General features: G+C 36.4%; 1 protein-coding gene across 10 annotated transcripts in view; it reads right to left on the bottom strand.

Moving 5' to 3' along the window:
* Nucleotides 1–19,437, bottom strand: part of IPO11 (importin 11) — a 210,538-nt gene that overhangs the window by 53,015 nt on the left and 138,086 nt on the right. For all 10 annotated transcript variants that reach the window (XM_026498905.4, XM_026498899.4, XM_057307430.1 and 7 more), the window contains one exon: nt 16,278–16,399. In XM_026498905.4, coding sequence (XP_026354690.1) covers nt 16,278–16,399 — 122 coding nt within the window. The remainder of the gene's footprint in view (nt 1–16,277; nt 16,400–19,437) is intronic.

Genomic DNA, 19,437 nt, shown 5'->3' with positions numbered 1-19,437 from the left:
CGAAGAGCAATCATACCAAAAAAGGTACCACTCCCCAGGACAGTGAGGCGATTCCTTTGTAGATTTAAGTACTGAACTGAAACTAAATCATTAAATACTCCTCTTGGAACAAAAGCTACTTGATTAGACTGTAAATATAAAGTACGAAGATTGGAAAGTCCCTCAAATATTCCAGGATCCAAGCGTTTTATAACATTATTATTTAGATATAGAAAATACAGATGCCTCAGCTGAACAAAGGCTTTTGGATATACATATGCAATGCTAGAATTATCCAAATATAACGCTACAAGAGAATCAAGTCCTGTTAATTCACTCTCATTTATGTAAGATATATTGTTTCCAGTCAGATACAGAAAAACTGTACTTTCAGGAAAATTCTTAGGAATACTTGAAAGGCCTAGGTTACGGCAGTTAATATGTCTCCCAGTGCAGAGCTGGCAAACAGACGAACATCCAAGAATCTCTTTATGGAATAAGAATAGAAGGTAACAGGTAACAAGTAGAAAAAGTCGTAGGCAAGGCAGAGAAAAATGTAATCCACACATAGCCCTGTTCTTGGTTTTTCTGTTCATATCAGAATTGGCTATAAAAAAAGAAGGTGAAACTTTAAATCATCAATAAGTTCTCAAAATTAAAGTGCTATAATACTTAAAATTCTGTGTTCTCTTTTATTTTTATTAGTATCAGCCAACAATACTAAATATCATCAATTGTACTATGGTGATAGCATAATATTATATGAGTTTGGAATGTATTCTAGAATTAACACCTCCAGGCCATTAACCCACTGCTTGACAAAATGATAATTCAAATTTAATGAACTGCAAAATAATATGTTTGCTAAAGCTAATTTAAAATATTACAACTGACAGTAACAAAAGTGACAAATGATGATGTAGGGATAATGGTCTTTGGATATAATATGTCCCTTTACCAAATTAAAGTCAATATTAAGTAACATTATAATTTATGAAAATACAAACTCACTACAAAAGAGCAATTAAACTCTAAACTACAGCTTTTTACAAAAGGAAATTATTTTTCATTTCAATTAAAAGTTCGTATTTAAATAAATCATCTTACCAAAACCAGGAAATTCATATTATTGACACTCGGCTGATTCGTGTAAAGGTTTTCTTTCTAAATCTGAAGAGCGACATTTCTACACTCCATTTCTTTCTGTGGCACTGTTGACCTCCACCCCTCAACCTTTTTTTTTTTTTTTTTAAGTCACAGTTCACAGGAAACACCACTCTTCACATTGGTTCCTCCACAGTCAGTGTGTAAAACAGAGGTTGCCATGGATACAGGAAACTGAGAGACAGGAAGTAATTTTATCTGTGTTTCAAAAGTATTGTTGAAAGGAAATCTCAGGAACTTTTTTCAAAAAGCAGTTAATTTGAGTTTTCCTAACACACATACCTAAACATCTGATAATTTAAAAAAGTATTTTTTACAAGGAAATGTAAAAATTTTAAATATTCAGAATGAACAAGCTGTAGCCATCAGCAACAGATAGATATTGAATAGAAAAAGGTAAAATAAAAAGTAAAGAGTAATATAATTTTGGTTAATTTTTTTAAATGCACATAATATTTACATTGCTTTGAATACACATTACAGACTTTAACTTTGTTTTAGTCCTTAAAAAAAAGGTAGCAAAAACAACTTTAGAATGGTTGTTCCTTAGAATATGTTGTTACACTAACCTCTGTGCTCTTCCTTTTTAACTTTTCGAAGAGATTTTTGGATATAAAAAATACTATCACCAACTAGCACCTTAATTTGTTAAGGTATATGCCTTACATTGTAAAATGATATAAAGTTGCACACCAAATTACTGGCAAAGGTTACTGTTGGCAAGAAAAGTTGGGGAGAGTGAAAGGGACCCTGTAATGACTTTTCAACATATATACATCTGAAACAGTGTGAACCTTTTACAATAAAAATCTATCTCTGCATCATGTACTATTTTAGGGTAATGATTTAAAGAGTTAACTATAAATTGTTTATATTATATATTGTTTAGTCATTACTTTCCCAAAAAGCTCATTGCTTAGACTTTCTAATTCTGACTTTGATTACTATTATTAATACTCTGATAATACACTTAAAATATCAGTAATTATATATATATATACACACACATATATATAAAATTGCATAGTAACTCCCTTTTGTTATTAAAGCATCTTTTACATCAAGACAATTATTTCAGATAATAATATTAATTATTTCCACATTAAATATCTGGTAAAATACCCAGCACTTTCTACGACAATACAAAATCAGAGAGACATACTAGATAACAGATTTTTATCAAAACGATTTACAATTTTCACAACTATCCTTTGTGGCCAACTACCGTTGTTGCTATTGAATGAAGAAATTAGAAAATCACCACCAAAAAACCCCCACAACAGAGAAATGACATGAATTAGAGGTAAAGATGGAATAAGAGCTAGGTTTCTGAAGTCCATTTTGTGTTTAGTGTTTTCAATAACATAAAACATAATGAAGAATTTTTCTATTGCGTCATACAATTTAAAGAGTTATGACAGGGTTCAGGACACGCTATCCCAAAATACAGCACTGTGGCATACTGAATATTCTAAACTGAAGGAATGTGAGAAAAAGGCAGAAGTGTAAAGGACTCTCTGAACCCTCCCCTACCTGCAGCCACACTCTCATATCACCTGCCCTTCACCCCTGAAGGAGGTCATAAAAACTTGATGTTAGAGGTGCCCTCCACTATAGTAGGAGAAAATGAGCATTCTTACCTCCAAAGACAAAGAGACTTGCAAAATTTGCCCCTTTGCTACACTCACCTCATACCCTGTGCCCGAACTATCTTTCCACGACTTTCCACTCTGCCTCAAACCTAGCATAAAAACACACAGGTTTGGGGCACCTGTGTGGCTCAGTTGGTTAAGTGTCTGCCTTTGGCTCAGGTCATGGTTCCAGGGTCCTGGGATTGTGCCCCTTCTTGGGCTCCCTGCTCAACAGGGAATCTGCTTCACCCTCTGCTACTCTTCCCTACTCCCCCACCCCTGCTTGTGCTCTCTTGTGCATGCTATCTACCTCTCAAATAAATAAATAAAATACACACACACACACACACACACACACACACAGAGGCTTAACAACCTCCTTTGGGTCTTCACTTCCTTTTGAGGGCTCCCATGTCATGTAAAACTTAACATTAAATTTATATTCTTTTCGGGGCGCCTGGGTGGCTCAGTCGTTAAGCGTCTGCCTTCGGCTCAGGGCGTGATCCCAGCGTTATGGGATCGAGCCCCACATCAGGCTCCTCTGCTTGGAGCCTGCTTCTTCCTCTCCCACTCCCCCTGCTTGTGTTCCCTCTCTCGCTGCCTGCCTCTCTCTGTCAAATAAATAAATAAAATCTTTAAAAAAAAATTTATATGCTTTTCACCTGTTAATCTTGACTTTGTCAGTTTAATTTTCAGACACAGTTAGGGACCCAAAAAAGTTAAGGGAAACTTTTTCCTCCTCTATAGTTTGGAAGAACTCATCGACATCAAAATAAAATTTAGAGGAAAAATTACAAGGTGATAAGATCTGAATATTAATTAATTTGTCCTCCACTGCAGAAAGATCCAAAGCAGACAAAAATATTTATTCTTATTAGATCTCGAAAACAAAATTTTTAGTAAATTACACTAAATAAAAGTGACAAGATAAAATAAATTTTGTCTTTCTCCTAATGTAAAAGCTGAGGTAAACTAAATAAAGTGACTACATCAAACAATAAATCTAAATCTAGGATCCAGAACAACAAAGTTTAGCCTCTCCGTTCACTGGGTTCACAGGGGTTGCTGCTGTTAGTGATCACTACTATGGAAGAACACAGAAATCGGGACCTCAAAAAAGGGTGATACAGGAACAGAATTCAGAGACCTCCTCTTACTGGCTATGAGCACATCACTGATTAGTGGCACAAGTAGCCACTCAAGGTTTAGATTAGATCTCAAGTTTTCCAGCTTCCCACTGCACTGACTGGAAGGTAAATGTCCCCATGCTTTAAATACTATCATTTTGCAGCCAACTCATATTATTTAGGTAATTTGAAACCATCTCATTATCTTTTCAATCCTCTAACATGTTTTGTGAAATCTTCATATGATCTCCAAGACATAATAATGTTCCCTGATCTGAACTGTGACATTTGGTTTTGCTCTAGAATAACACAGCAAAATGGTTCCTCATATCCCTTTTTTGATTCCTACTAATTTTCATTAGAACTATTTCTGAACACGACACTCAGCCTCCTAAAAAAGCTTCCTCCTTTTTTCCCCAGGAAATTGACTCATTGAATTATTCTTTTCTCTCTCTTTTTATGGAGCTTTCATTAACGCTGCCTTCAAATAATCTCATAGTTCAAGTATCAATACAAATCTATTTTCTTTTCCATTCAGAAATTCCATGACAAGTAAGACAATGTGTAAATCAAATAATTATTCTATTACCACCTTTTCAATATATTCCCCCGATATTATTTAGATATACAGCACCTACATATAAACCAACCAGGATGGGTTTACATAGAAACAACAGTTTACAGTAGTGCTTACTGATCTTACGGGTCTTAAAAATTACTTACAGGCCGTAAAATCAAGAGCCTCAAAATCTGAAATGGTGTTTCCAATTAAAAACATTCTAGTAACAATAAAAAAAAATATTATTTTGCTCAGTGTAGGAGGAAATTTTAATGAAGAGCCTTATCTCAATACAGATTGATTATCAGTTGCAAGGAAGAACAGTAACTACACAGTGGAGCGATCTAACACCTGCCCCAGAATTAACAACATTAAGGAGAAGCAGGTGGTCACCATGTGCCACTGGATGTGGTACTTGAAGAAGGACAGCATCAAACACTTAGATAATATTCCAACCAAGGATGCATAACCGCAATCTCATCAATACAAATCATCAGACACATCACAAATGAGGAATACTCTATTCTAATAAGAGAAAGGGAGGGAGGGAAACAAGAAAAGGGCTGTATTCTTCAAAAATGTTAGTCATAAGAAATAAAAAACTCAGGAAATAATACAGAGTAAAAGAGACTACAAAGACAAGACAACTAAATGTAATACCTAACCCTGGACTGAAGCATTTAAGAGTAAAAGGCCATGATCTATTCAACTTAAATGCAAATAATTCAGAAAATAAAGCATCAAGTGTGTTGTGTGTGCGTGTATAATGCATGTATACACACGTAATGGGGGCCGGGGGAGAGGGACACATGCTAACAATGTCCAGACCATCACGCTCATGAAACAGAGATTGGTGGGGGAGACAGCTTAAAAGCACTAGACACCCAAACGCCCTTCAATGGCTAAAGGTAATACATCCATATGATGGAATACTACTCAGCAAAAACAAAAACACCAACATTCTAGTGACACACACAACAGCTTAGGCAAATATAAAAGGCATTATGCTGCCCGAGAAGGCCAGTCTCAAAAAGTTATACACCGCCAGACTCCATTTATGTAACATCCTCAAACAGACACAATTACAGTAAAAGAAAACAGATCAGTGGGAGCCAGCAGTTGGGAGTCAGGGGAAAATGACAAGCACGAGGGCGTGTCCTCGGGTGAAGAAACTATTCACCTGTGCTCTGACTGCAGTGACGATCACACAATCTACATGTATTAAAATTTATATTAATGTATAACCTCCCCAAAAGTCAATTTTACTCTTTGTAAATTAAATTTTTTTAAACTTCTATTTTAAAATACAAATATTTGTGGCTAAAAAATAAAATACATATAAAAAACTACTAGACCAAAACTTGTTTGATTTACAATCATGATCAGTTTTATAAAGGAAATATAGTGTTCTGCAGCTACTGGAAAGCATGTCAATTCATAGAATTTGTCAAGATTCTGAGGCACGAAAAAGCTCAGCATTTTCCAAAGAGAGAGAGAACAGCCAGCATGGTTGGTAGAAATGACTGAGAGAGACCAGGGTGGAATAGGGCTTGGGGGGTCAGCCAAAAGGCAAACCCTGACTAGCTGTCCCATGGAGACCACTGAAGGATTCTGAAATAGAAGAGGAATGAAACCTTTCTTGCTTTTAAAACACAGCTGTCCTCCTCTTGTGCAATATGGCTAGGCTTGAAGGAGATCAGAATAGATGAGGAAAGAGCAGTTTAGGAGGCTCCTTCAACAGTCCAGGAAGAAGAGTAAGGCAGCTTACTTGAAGAGAGTGGAAATGAAGGGGACAGATTTGAGATATATTTAGAAGTGTAGCCAACAGCTTTGGTGATGGATTAAATGTGGACGGTGAGAGGTCACACTGTCAAAGACAATTTCCAAGTTTCTGACATGAATAATTGGGTGTTCAGAAGTATCCAAGACTGAGAAGAACACAGTACATTGGTTATCTTACCTTCATCAAATATATCCAATTCAGACACATTATTGAGAGCCTACACGTGTCAAACATTGTGCTAGGCTCTACGGATACTAAAGATAAAATCTGCTCCCTGATCTCAAGGATGTTCTGTGAGAGAATACATGTTCAGTCGACATACTCATTACAATAATATCCTGACCATGCAGGGTATTCTATAAGCCAACAGCCTATGTCTGGTGTTAAACAGAGAAAAAAAAAATCTGCACATTGTCATCACAGCCAGAATTTATTTACTGAGCATACACCACTTCCTAACCATTGTTCTAAGTACTTTACATGTATTACGTCACTTAATACAGAGAACAATCCAACAGTGTAGCTCTATTTTATAGATGAGGATAGAGGTATGTTAAATACCTTGCTCAAGACCACGCAGTGAATTCAGGAGCCAGGACTCAAATCTACGCAGTGTGGTTCAGAGCCTAAACCTTAAGCCTTTCACTGTATGCCCTTGACACATGGGTCCAACCTCCAAAAAACCCAGAAGGTAAGCTACATAAAAAACATAGAAACAGAGCAAGGAATACATGATAATAAATGTATGATGCAGTCCAAAAATTTCAGGAAGGCAGCAATCACTTTTAGGCTGAGAAACTGGAAGGAGTTTGACAAATGAAAAAATGGAAGACAAATAAAAAATGTCCAAGGACAGCAAATAAAACTGGTGCCCTTTTACCACCTAGAATTCTACACGCTTTCTCCACTTTCCCTTCAACTTACAGCCTCTACTCCAAACCTGCCGGATCTATAATAAATCTGGGGACTTAAGGGCTCCATCACTGACAAATGTTAACAAAAATAGCTCATGCTGCTCTTTGGCTGCACATTTAACGATTATTTTAAATGTCTGGCAAATACAAACTGAGGGTCAACTTTACACAACCACTCTGTACAGATGAGTCAATGGAAGCCTCTTCCTGAGCTGAAATATCTGCCAATTTCTGAAAGGTGAAACGGAGGCAACGGCAGTAATGAATGAACAAGAATAATGAAAAGTGAGCACTGGCAGGCATGCACAAGGTGTCTGCATGAAACAGCTGCGGGGAGACAGTGTCTTTCTTCAAGTGTTGGCACGGGTCACATTTGGACAGTCTGAATGGGAGACAGCCTCGGAGTCAATGAGGGAGAGCCTCAGGAAAGCCTAAATTGGTACCTTCACACACTTTGTCAAAATAATTGACAGTAGTAACATTAACAGTAGCACATATTAATAGAGAGACAATAGTATAGCAATAATTGAAAGATTAATATTCAATTATTTACCATTTAACACCCTTATGCATTCAACACTTTAATGGGCATTGTACATACATTCTCCAATTTAGCCTCAAAAGAACCCATAGAGGGACGCCTGGGTGGCTCAGTTGGTTAAGCGTCTGCCTTCGACTCAGGTCATGATGGAGCCTGGGATCGAGCCCTGCATCGGGGTCCCTGCTCAGTGGGAGTCTGCTTCTCCCTCTCCCTCTGCCCACATCCCCCCTCCGGCTTGTGCTGTCTCTCTCACTCTTTCTCAAATAAATAAAAATCTTAAAAAAATAACCCATAGGTACTGGCTGGTATCATTACCTCACAAAAGAAATATCAAAAAACCAAGAGCCAGAAAGGCAACATCACATCAACAGGTAAAACATGCATGTGAACCCAAATTTAGCTCTGTTCTCCACCACTATGTGTATTTTTCTCTCTGAAACTGCCGGATAGAGTGAAAGCAGAAGCTCAAGGAAAAGAATCCCCCAAAATAAAATGCTCTTCAAGCCATGAGGGTATATTAGCTACACAAGAAAAACCAGAAGGCACACGGGATTTGCGATTTTACTCCTTTTATACCCTAGCTGGGGCTAGCTACTCTGTCAATTATTTTAGGTCTAGACCCAATACCTCATTCTCATTCACAAACTTCTCTTCATCTCATTCTAAAATGGTTTGAGATCCTGCAACTCCAAAGTCATCTTACTGGATAATTTCGGTCTCTTGAGTGATATGTTTAAAAGTTTAATGCTATACAATGGTTGCTGATTTGTTAAGGGTACCGAGTGTCTGTAAGATGACTGCCACACCTTATGAAAAGTTCATCAGAAGCATTTATCTAGTTTGTAGATGGGGCACTGGTCCTAGATGTGAGGAAGACACTGAGAGTATAGGTCCCATATTCACAAGCATTCAGGAACTTTCCTTAGTAGGACAGGAGACAGAAGACAAAAATAGTTGCTCTAAGATGCAAAGGCATACTGAATAGTATGTCCTAAAGGTGCAGTGGGGTGTATCATCAATGCACAGCAGGGTGCTCTAGCACGTAACAGGAGTTCCCAAAATACTGCTGAATGTTGGTTGTATCAGTACCGCAGGCTTTATATTAGGACAGGAATGTAGGAGCATTTAGGTTCTGCTACAAATGTTTCAAGAGTAAAGTGAATCTTTACTGAAAAACCAAAATGGAGTATTTCCATTCAAATTCTAAGGTAAGGGGATAGAAACACTTCCAAACTCTTTAAAAAGCGTGGAACTTTTGGGGGGAAGGGGGAAGAAAGTGAAATTTCAAAGCACTGACAGAAAAACAAACTGATGCTCAGCTTTAAAAAAAAAAAGTTTTATAAATGATTATTACCTTTCAATTAAAAAAAAAATTCACCAAGCCCAGGAATTAGTAATTTACCTCTTGTTTCACAAAACTGTTTCATATACAGATAAAGGCAGTAAACCTGCAATTACGGCCCCGGTTGTTCATCTTCCTAAACCACCTTGTCTGTATCCTCCAGCTTCTGTCAGATTAAAGCTAACAAAATTCAGTATATGAATATTAACCAGTTCAAAAGTAGGCATGTTATTCAATTTCTGTTTGGGAAGAAAACCATTCTGTAAATTGACAGCAAGAACCAAAAACTACATATGCATAGCCTAGTCAAAAAATAAAATCACTAAAAGCTTCACCACAGAGGGATTTTCCCCAGTTGAATTGAATGATCATAACCAGTCACTACTATAAACTACATTAGATTACATACAAAGGAAATCCATAATCCAAATATTAGTTTTTGAAAAGCTAAGGGTATCTCTCCCATTTGTAAACCATATATTCAAATGGAAGATGGAAAGCAGAGCCTCAACAGCTCAGGTTCTAAAATTTCCAAGTACTCTTAGACATGTTTTATTCTCCTTATCAAACAAGGGGAGAGGTATAGAATCACCATTCAATATATCCTATAATGACTGTTCCTTTCATGGTCGACTCTGGCACAATAAAATTTCTTAACAACTTTCCCAATGACACCTCACTGCCCCTTTCTGCAAGTTACTACATAATGAGATAATACAAACTGTTAGAAATCAGTTCAAGTCAATCTTGAGGAAAAAAGCAGCAACAATAAGAGCAACCACCACAAAACTAAAACCCTAGACTCTATGCTCCACGAGGGCAAGGATGCATCTGTTTTGTTCCTCCCAGTAACCTCACTGTTTCTAGCATTCCACGGACATTCGGGTCAGTATTTGATGGAAAGGGGCAGAGAATGATCATTCAGCTAAGGGGTAGGTAATCACTAAGGGTGCTTTCTACCACTCCAACTCTGAACTTAGTATACTGTAGGGCACACTGAAATAGCTTGGCCAAGGCTGGACCATCTTGTCTATCAACCGCACACAAGAAGCAGGGGAAAAGTATGTTTTCCATCAGGCAGTCTTCCCAGCTTGTCTTCTCCTATCTGGACTCTAGAGCAAACACAAGAATCTGACACACAGACACAGCACAGCTTTTTAGAAGCAACAGAGACAATGTAACTTTAATTGGTAATTTGACTTCCGGTAACAGCTCAACCTACCAACGGAAATCCATTCATAAAATCAGACCTATACAACGTATGAGAATTTGTTGTTTAAAATTACCCATTGCCCTACTCTACTAATAGAATTGGTAATACATTAGTATTGAGACTTTGATTAATCAGGTTAGAACCAGTCCTGAAGACTCTTGTCTTTTTTGAATTGAGGCAGAAAATTAGTATAAACAAATGTGTCCACTAATAGCTTTTCATTTCAAAATTAACTATCATTACAATGAAAACAATAAATGACACAAAAGGATTTACTTAGCGTTTGCTGAATGCCTGAAGAATTTATTATACTTTATTTGTATATCCTGTGCATATTTTTAATTGTAGCATTTCAGAACAATATAAACTGTCTTATTCACCAGAGTAAACTGATTTTCAGAGAGACTAAGTGATTTCCCAAGAATTAGAACAAAAATGTAATTCCAAATCCCACAATCTCACACTACATCCTTTCTCAACTTATAAAAATAGATTTAATGCTCAAATGACTACCGTAAATTTTAAAAATACATCAAAATTCATTCCGTACTTCTTTTTTGAGAAAGGGTATTAACAGGAAGGGAGGCAAAATTTATATATACAACTAACTGAACAAATCAAAAATACTCCTAAAGTAGCCCCATTCAAGAAACTCTTTAATTTCCAACAATACTACAAATCAGAGAATCTATAAAAAAAAAAAAAAACACCTCTCCTTTTTAAGGCTGCTAAATGTGAAAATGTTTTATGGTGTGTTAATATGACAAAACTGAAAAATGATCTGTTTACTGCCTCAAGTAGTACTTTACAGAGTGACCAAAAAGTATACTATACTTCCTCCCAGGACTGACAAACTGAGAGATCAAATTAGCTTAATTTTTCAGGCACAAACATTCTTTAGAAGTTCAGAAAAATGTTACTTAGTTGGGAGAAAAAACAGCACACTCTTACTATAAGTACTAAATTCTTCACTCATTCATTAAACTTACTGTGGACCTACTAAGGTGTTAAACATGGTGCTAAGAACAAAGGTTGGTTAATACTCGGTGTATTAATCATGCCTCCTTACTTTCTGTATGCTGATGGTTTGACAGTTGGGGCCTTAATGACCCTGGAAAGACTGCCCCTCCCAGGGCTACCCACTTCAGAGAGACAGTAAATGACTGCCTTCCTGCATAAATTACACATGCAAACCAAGGGATCCAGAGCCCATACCCAACTACCTCTTTCATGAGGTTCTAACACTCAGGGCCACTATCCCCCTGCCCTTAATCACCATAGGGCCAGGTAACAGACAACTCGCAATAGTGCCTACACCCTACAGCCTACTGAAATCATTTAAACTAGCCAATCCTAAATCTCCTTACCCTCACTTTCCCATTCCTTCCCACGGAATAAAGGCTCTTGCCCACATTGTCCCCTCGCTCCCTCTGTCTCCACACCAACCCTGCTGTTTCCTTGTGGTTCTGTGTGATGTGGCTCGCATCCTCCTCTTGGTAACTGTGAATCGGACAAAATATCTTTCAATGGCAATTGTCCCCTGATCTGATGGCCTCGCCTTATCTGAATAAGAATAAAACCTGCATTTTAAAGCACTCAGGACCTACTAATGATGCATTCATATTTAGTGATGTCTACTGAACAAATAAATGAAGGAATAAGCAAAGACTGAATGCTGGCAACAAAGAGGCAAGCGAACACTAGATCAAAATTTAAAGACCTGAATCCTAGCATTTCCAATATGTGACAAGTTGGGCAGCAGCAAAATGGATTAAACTAATTTCCCCACAGGCCAATGAGTAGGTTATCTTTAACAGTATTCTTAGATGGAAACTAACAATTGCACAATTCATCACAGAGAATAAAACTGACTCTACCTTGAAGGCCCTGCCTTTCTAGGATGTGTGTTCTACTCTCCAGCCTTACTACTCTCAAGCCTCAAGCCCTTGCTCTGATGCCTTGAGCTGGGGGGCGGTGGGGGGGGCATGGTGAGAGAATGAAGACTACAAAAGAGTACATTCTTCCTTCTGGAAGTAATGAAAATGTTCTAAAATCAACTGTGGTGATGGCTGCATGACTGTGAATATTCTAAATGCTACTGAGTTGTATGCTTTATGTGCACGAAATGCATGGTCTATGAATTACATCTCAATAAAACTGTTAGCACACACAATGTTTCTAAGGTATTTTTCTTGTGAAAGACTAAAAAATTGAGAACTAATTTTTACTACAGAAAAGCTACTAAAGGGGCACCTGGGTGGCTCAGTCAGTCAACCACCTGCCTTTGGCTCAGGACATGATCCCAAGATCCTGGGATCGGACCCACATCGGCTCCCCGCTCAGCAGGTAGCCTGCTTCTCCCTCTCTTTGTGCCTCTCCCACTGCTTGTGCTCTCTCTCTTTCTCTCTGTGTCAAATAAATACATACATCTTAAAAAGAAAAGAAAAGAAAAGAAAAGAAAAGAAAAGAAAAGAGAAAAGAAAAGCTACTAAAATCTGCACAGATTTACAGATAAAAGAAAATACAAATACTAAAAAATACTAAAGAATACATGACCTAGAAGTAAAACATGCTTCCTACTTTAAGGGATGAAAACTAAAGTCTATCATGTTTCTTTGGAAAAAAAATTTTGTAAGTAATCTCTACACCCAACGCGGGGCTCAAACTCATGACCCCGAGATCAACAGTCACATGCTCTTCTGACTGAGCCTGCCAGGTACCCCAAAAGTCTATCATATTAAATACTCATTTAAAAATGGGCAGCTTACACCAAACATAACATGGTAAACAGGTAAAACAACATGTCTACACTGTAAAAATTATAAACTGCCTTTTATTTAACTATGTTTAACACCAAAATACTACTCTTTGGAACCTGTGATCTTGATTTGACTAGTCTAATGTTTTAAAAAGTTGTAAAATGATTTATCTTAGAAACTATCTTAGAAATTCCTTAAATAATAATAAATTTCCAAATGTGGCTATTACATGTACTAATTTTGAGATAAGCGAGAATTATGGAGAGGTACCAAGTGTCCAAACCAAGAAGGTTTACTAAATCTGATACTCTAGGAGTTTATTATAAAGGCAATTTCTCCTGGAAAGCAAGCTGTCATACCTAAAAACCATGCTGCTTTGTCAATCTCTTTTATAATTATTCAAATGGCTTATTTTAAATATTCCCATTAGTGACACCCTTAAATTTAAAAGTCAAAGTCAAAATTCTCACAACACTTGCTCTCAAAGAATACTTATTCACACCTGAAATTCTTAGAACTGCATTATGAAACTGTGTTTTTGAAGCTGGAAGATGAACTGGTATTTTAGAGAAGAAAGTCGAAGTAAAGTTTGATTATTCTCATTCTCATCTCCAAATCATAGTTTTGTGTAATCTATGCCTTTGGAGGAAAACATGAAAAGACATACATATAAATAATGTTATGATACAAAAATCAGATGAAGAAAATATTCCCTATATGTTTAAATACAGATCCTAAGAAAGGGAGAATATTCAAACCTGGAATTATTCCAGCTAAAGAGAGAAATAGTAAAACAAAAAGGACAAAAGACAGGTGCACTGCACAAGTTAAAAAAAAAAAAAAAAAAAGACTGTACTATGTTAAGAAGGTAAGAAGATAAAACAAGAATGTGCCCAGCAGATACCAACAAAATCATGAATCCTTAAATTGGTGATAATTCAGAATACTGTAAAATATCATCAAGCACAAAGTGACATTCCTTAGAACATATGTGGTTAACACATATTTTTAAAATAAATTAATGAATAGGTGTACAGATACTATACTACAGATCTGCTTATTTCAAGCAAGGAAAATGTTACACAGCAATGTCTAAAAGAAATGCAGGAACAGAAAATTACTATTACATGGGAAATTAACCAGGTATTATTACTGGGGATGCAGAAAGGGGAAATTTTTCCTAAACTCCAACTACGTAGTTTAAGTAGAGGAAAAGTGATAAAAGAAAACAATAAAACTGCTGATCTAAATTTCCACATTACCTTCCACTAGATAATGTGAATATAAGTGTTTTTAAGTTCTATCATGAGCCATGACTATGTGGCAAACTTATACAGCAACTAAGTTTTTTGTTCGTTTGCAGATCATTACATTTTCTGTATCTCTCGATGTTTCTTTAGTCACTAATCTGACTATAAAGTTAAATAATTATTCTTTAAAATTCTATTACTACATTATTCAAAACTTTCTTGGTACACTTAAGATGATGTGAATTCACTGGTGCCCAAAACATTTTTCAATACTTACTTCATTTTAAAAACAAGATCCACTCTTCCTATCACGACTATCTCCTCCCAACTTTTCAATCTGAAATCTTAATGTTTAAGAGAACTCCAAGTCTTAATAAAGTTCTACCCCTCAATTTAGACAGGGTGTCATGAGCTCCCCCACCCATTTATTCCTGACTTGAAGAAGCCTTGTATTTTCCTTAAAGAAGCCAACTATTTTGGCCACTTATATAAAAAAAGTATTTTTTGACCACACACTTACATCAAATTAAATATCAAACCAAATAGGTGTCTCATAAAAATGTGAAACAAATAGGCTTTAGATACAATAAGATATCCTTCTTCATCTAATGTGTGTCATTTCTTATTTACCCTCAGTGATTTCAATATTTCATGTTAGAGAAAACCCTAATGTGCTTTTCTAACCTTAGCATTTTTTTCCATTCATAAATTTATTTCACAAATGTTTGCATAGCGTGCTGGCTACTGCCAAAGAGCAGGTTCTTTTAACAATTCCATTTTAAAGGCCTGAATAATCTCAAGTCACTATTTATTCATGAAGAAAAAGAAAGAGCAATAAAATACAGGTAGCTAAAATCCAGTTTTCAAAAATTAATAAAATGCCACCCAATTTCACAGTGAGGGAATATACTGGTCTTGTGCATGTCCACCTGAGAAAGAGCACCACCTGGTAGTTAAAAAGAGCAAACCCGGGAATCAAGTTGCCCCAGGTCAAAATATGCCCTATGTCACACCACATGCCACACTCTAGGCAAGTTAGTTTACATTTTTAAGTTAGTTCTTTGCTCTATAAAAAGAAAATAATATGCCTATGCCTCAGGACTATATTAAAAACTAAATGAGATATAACTGTCAAACATGAAGCAAAATATAAAGACATACAGTATGTGCTCAGTAATTAGTACCTATTATTATGGCGTTAGGACAAAACAATTACTTATGTGCTTAATTCAAACTATGATACTAGAAATTAATAATACCTACATTTTTAACAATTTCCAAAGCTAACTGGATTTATTTCACTAATTTATCATTAGGATAGATGTGTTTGAAAGTTCCCTAAGACAAAATGATCTAGTTTATTCTTCTCATATAAAATCAAGTCTTAAGATCTGCTTTTATGCCTTTAAAATTAAAAGTACAAAAAAACAGCAGGTGATGCAAAACTCCACAAAGACAGGGGTAAAAATAAAGAAAACAGATATTCTTATTTAACGTCCAAAGCAAAGCATTTTGCATTTGCTTTACGGAAATGAGAATTTTAACAAAGTTTGTACGCTATAATAAAATGAGGTCATCAATGTAATGAGAAAAAAGTATTTGGCAAGCTTTTTTAGAGATAATTCAAAATTAAAAAAACCAACAAATTACATAATATTCTTTTGAATTACTAGGAGGACAGTTTTTTATGAAGTGGTACTGACATTATATTACATACTCATCTTATATTTAAAAAGGACCTAAAACAAATAAAATCTGATTACAAAAAAATGAAAATTCAGACAAAATTAAATTATTAAATGAATACGACCAAGTTGAACTGCAGTGCCCACCAACCCCATTCACTACTTTTTAGATCCAGACCAACACCTGCCCCAGCATTAACTACTAACAAAATGAGCACAAATATACATAAAACAATACTGCCCAGAAACATGCAGCAATACCAATGGCCAAAAAGGGTGATAATGTCTTGATGCTTTAAAGAAACAAATTCTTAAAAAACATTTCCTTACCTATTATCAGATGGCAGAAGAGAAAGCAAAGCCAAAGCTGAAAGTTTTCTCCTTTCAGGCTGCGTAATGTTGTCCATTCGATCAACCCACATTTCAATCATATTTCCCAAAAGCTGGTCCATCTGAAAAAAGAGCAAAAGGCATCTCGAAATATTTGAAATGCTATTCACTTGTGGCTAAGTATTGTTAAAGGCTAAAACCTCATAAGGCATAGTTAAAGTTCAATTCCAACAAGCCACAGAATTGGAATGTAAGAAATTGGGGCAAGCCTTGAACTGGAAAGGAATAATTTGAGCAAAATCAGAAAATGACTCTAATTAATCTTAGGAGCCAATTTATTCTGAGAGCTAAATAGACTGTTCAAAACTAGTATATAGCCCATGAGTGATTTTAGTAATTTCATTTAATAAATCACCAATCCAATACATTCTTCCGGGTACATTAAAAAAGTACATGCATTTTTCAAAATTGTCAACTTGTACTTAGGTTATAGTTATTCTGCTGGATGATTAGGTATTTCCATGTTTAAGGTGTAATTTGCTGGACTGATCTGTTGCCACTTTCAGAAGAAAGGGCAGATTACAACCCCAAACTGCACAATTTCAAAGAAAAATAAGTCAGTCTCTAGGACATTATGTGCTATATTAAAAATAAATGAACACAAGGGGCGCCTGGGTGGCTCCGTAGGTTAAGCGTCTGCCTGCAGCTCAGGTCATGATCTCAGGGTCCAGAGACTGAGCCCCACATCGGGCTCCCTGCTTAATGGGAAGTCTGCTCCTCCCTCTGCCTCTGCTCCTCCCCCTGCCTGCACACTCTCACTCACACTCCCTCTCTCTCTCAAATAAATAAAATCTTTAAAGAAAAAAATTAAATCAACATAATACAGAAGTAGAAAGTGTGCTGGTTAATTGTACCTACCAACTCAGCTAGGCTAAAGTGTCCAGTTGTATGGCCAAATACTAGTCTAGATGTTGCCATGAAAGCATTTTGTCGATATGATTAACATGTACAAGGAGCTGACTTAAAGAAAAATTATCCTAGATAATGTGGGTTGAGCTTCATTCAATCAGGTGAATTTTGCCTTAAGACCAAAAATTATGGTTTCCCAGAAAAGAAGAAATCCTGCCTCAAGACTATAACGGAAATCCCGTTTGAGTTTTCAGCCCTCGCTAAAAAATGAGAACTTGCCAGTCCCCATAATCATGTGAGCCAATTCCTTAAAATCACTCCCTCCCTGCTTCCTCCCCCCCATTCTCTCATATCTCTCTCACATTCTCTCTCTTTTTCTTGTCTTTTCATGAGTACATGCACACACACACAACAGATTCTATTTTTTCTGGAGAACCCTGACTAATACACTTAGAATCTAGAACGTAAAACACAACCAACTGTGCTGATCATACAGACTGAAAGTGAATCTCAGGGTCTGCCTCATAAACACTTGTCAACTTTAAAAAATGCATTTAATATCAAAATCTCTACCTCCTAGATTTTGGTAACTTCAAATTAATCTTCAGTTCCCACACTTTTCTACTTTTATGCCTCTACATTTTTTCCAAGAAATACTTCAACATTTTTTAAAAGTAAAAAACTGTCAAGGACAGGCGCCTGGTAGCTCAGCTGGTAAAGCGTCCCACTCTTGATTTCTGCTCAGGTCATGATCTCAGGGTCATGGGATGGAGCCCCAGGACAGGAAGGGCTTCACACTCATGGGGAGTCCACTTCTCTCCCTCTTCCTCTGCCCCTCCCCCTGCTCCCACAAGCACTCTCTCTATACATAAAATAAATAAATAAATCTTAAAAAACATAAACAGTCAAGGGAACACTTACTAGTTCAAGACAGTTATTTATACTTGAGCTCTGCAAACTGTGTGCTGCATCCTAAGATGCCACAATGAACTTTTTATAATTATTCAGAGAAACACAGAAACATCGGTCAGATACTGCAAAAATTGTTCCTTATGATTACTTCTTATCTTTGCAAAATAGTACCCAGAAATCCAGGTAAAACAAAAAGTGAAGGTGGGAAAGTCCAATCAGATTCTGAAGTTTGAGAATCTGAGTGGTACTCAAGAGGTACATAAATTCCATTAGAGAGTATCTGTGGATATTTAAGAATGAAATAAATATATTATTCTTTCTTTAGATTTTTGTGTATTATTTTTCAATAACTACTAAGTTATCAGGACAAAAATACATACTAAGCTGTTTGGACCCAACCACTTAATAGAAGCAATTATTAGATATTTTTACTTCTTTTGGCCTATGAGCACTGTGAAAATATTACAAACACACTAAGGGAACCATGAAACACGACCATTTGGTAACTTCTGATATATACCACATCTTCAATTCATATTTAATTTGGAAACAAATGGTAGAGATGCTCTCCAGACTTACTGCAATTATTGTCTAGTAAGCAAGATTTACAAAACAAACCACTACCCATTATGAAAGCAAATATCAAGTTATCATTAAAATGTAATAAATTCAACTAAAGCTGCAATAATGTACCTGGTTGGAATAAAGATTCAATCAGCATAGACAGATATCTCTATAGTCTACTTTTATTTGTAACTTATTTATTTTCTTCATTATAAAAATAATAATAGCACAAAACAGTGAATTTGTGGGAACTTTAATTAAACAAGCAATTAGAACACAGGGACCAGCAAGCCTTATCTGTAAAGGGACAGTTACGTAGATATTAAAGGCTTTGTGGGCCATATATTCTCAGAAGCAACTATTCGACTCCCAATATCAGTCATAAACAACATGTAAAAAATGGACACAGATGTGTTCCAGCACAAAACTTTGGATAACTTTCATGTGTCAGGAAATACTATTACTTTTTCAACCAATAAGAAATATAAAAACCATTCTTTCTTCAGAGACTTGACAAAAACAAGCAGCAGACTGGATCTGGCCCATAGGCCACACATAGTCTGCTGACTCTGAGGAGCACGAAGAACAGAGCCAGAACAAGGATAAAACAAGAACGGTGTGTAGGGTGCAAAATGTAAGGAGTTGAGCTTTAAAGCAGAACAGAACAAGATGAGGAATCAAGGTAAGGAAGGTGAGAGACTGGGAGGGAGTGTTTGAGGGACAGGCAATGAAGAGTCTGTATGCAACGACCCTGGAGCAAGAGGAAGACAGGCGC

The sequence above is a fragment of the Ursus arctos genome, unplaced genomic scaffold (assembly GCF_023065955.2).
Source record: "Ursus arctos isolate Adak ecotype North America unplaced genomic scaffold, UrsArc2.0 scaffold_5, whole genome shotgun sequence".
Lineage (NCBI taxonomy): Eukaryota > Metazoa > Chordata > Mammalia > Carnivora > Ursidae > Ursus > Ursus arctos.
The sequence above is the reverse complement of the archived record's forward strand: the minus strand, read 5'-3'. Positions and strand labels throughout refer to the sequence as shown.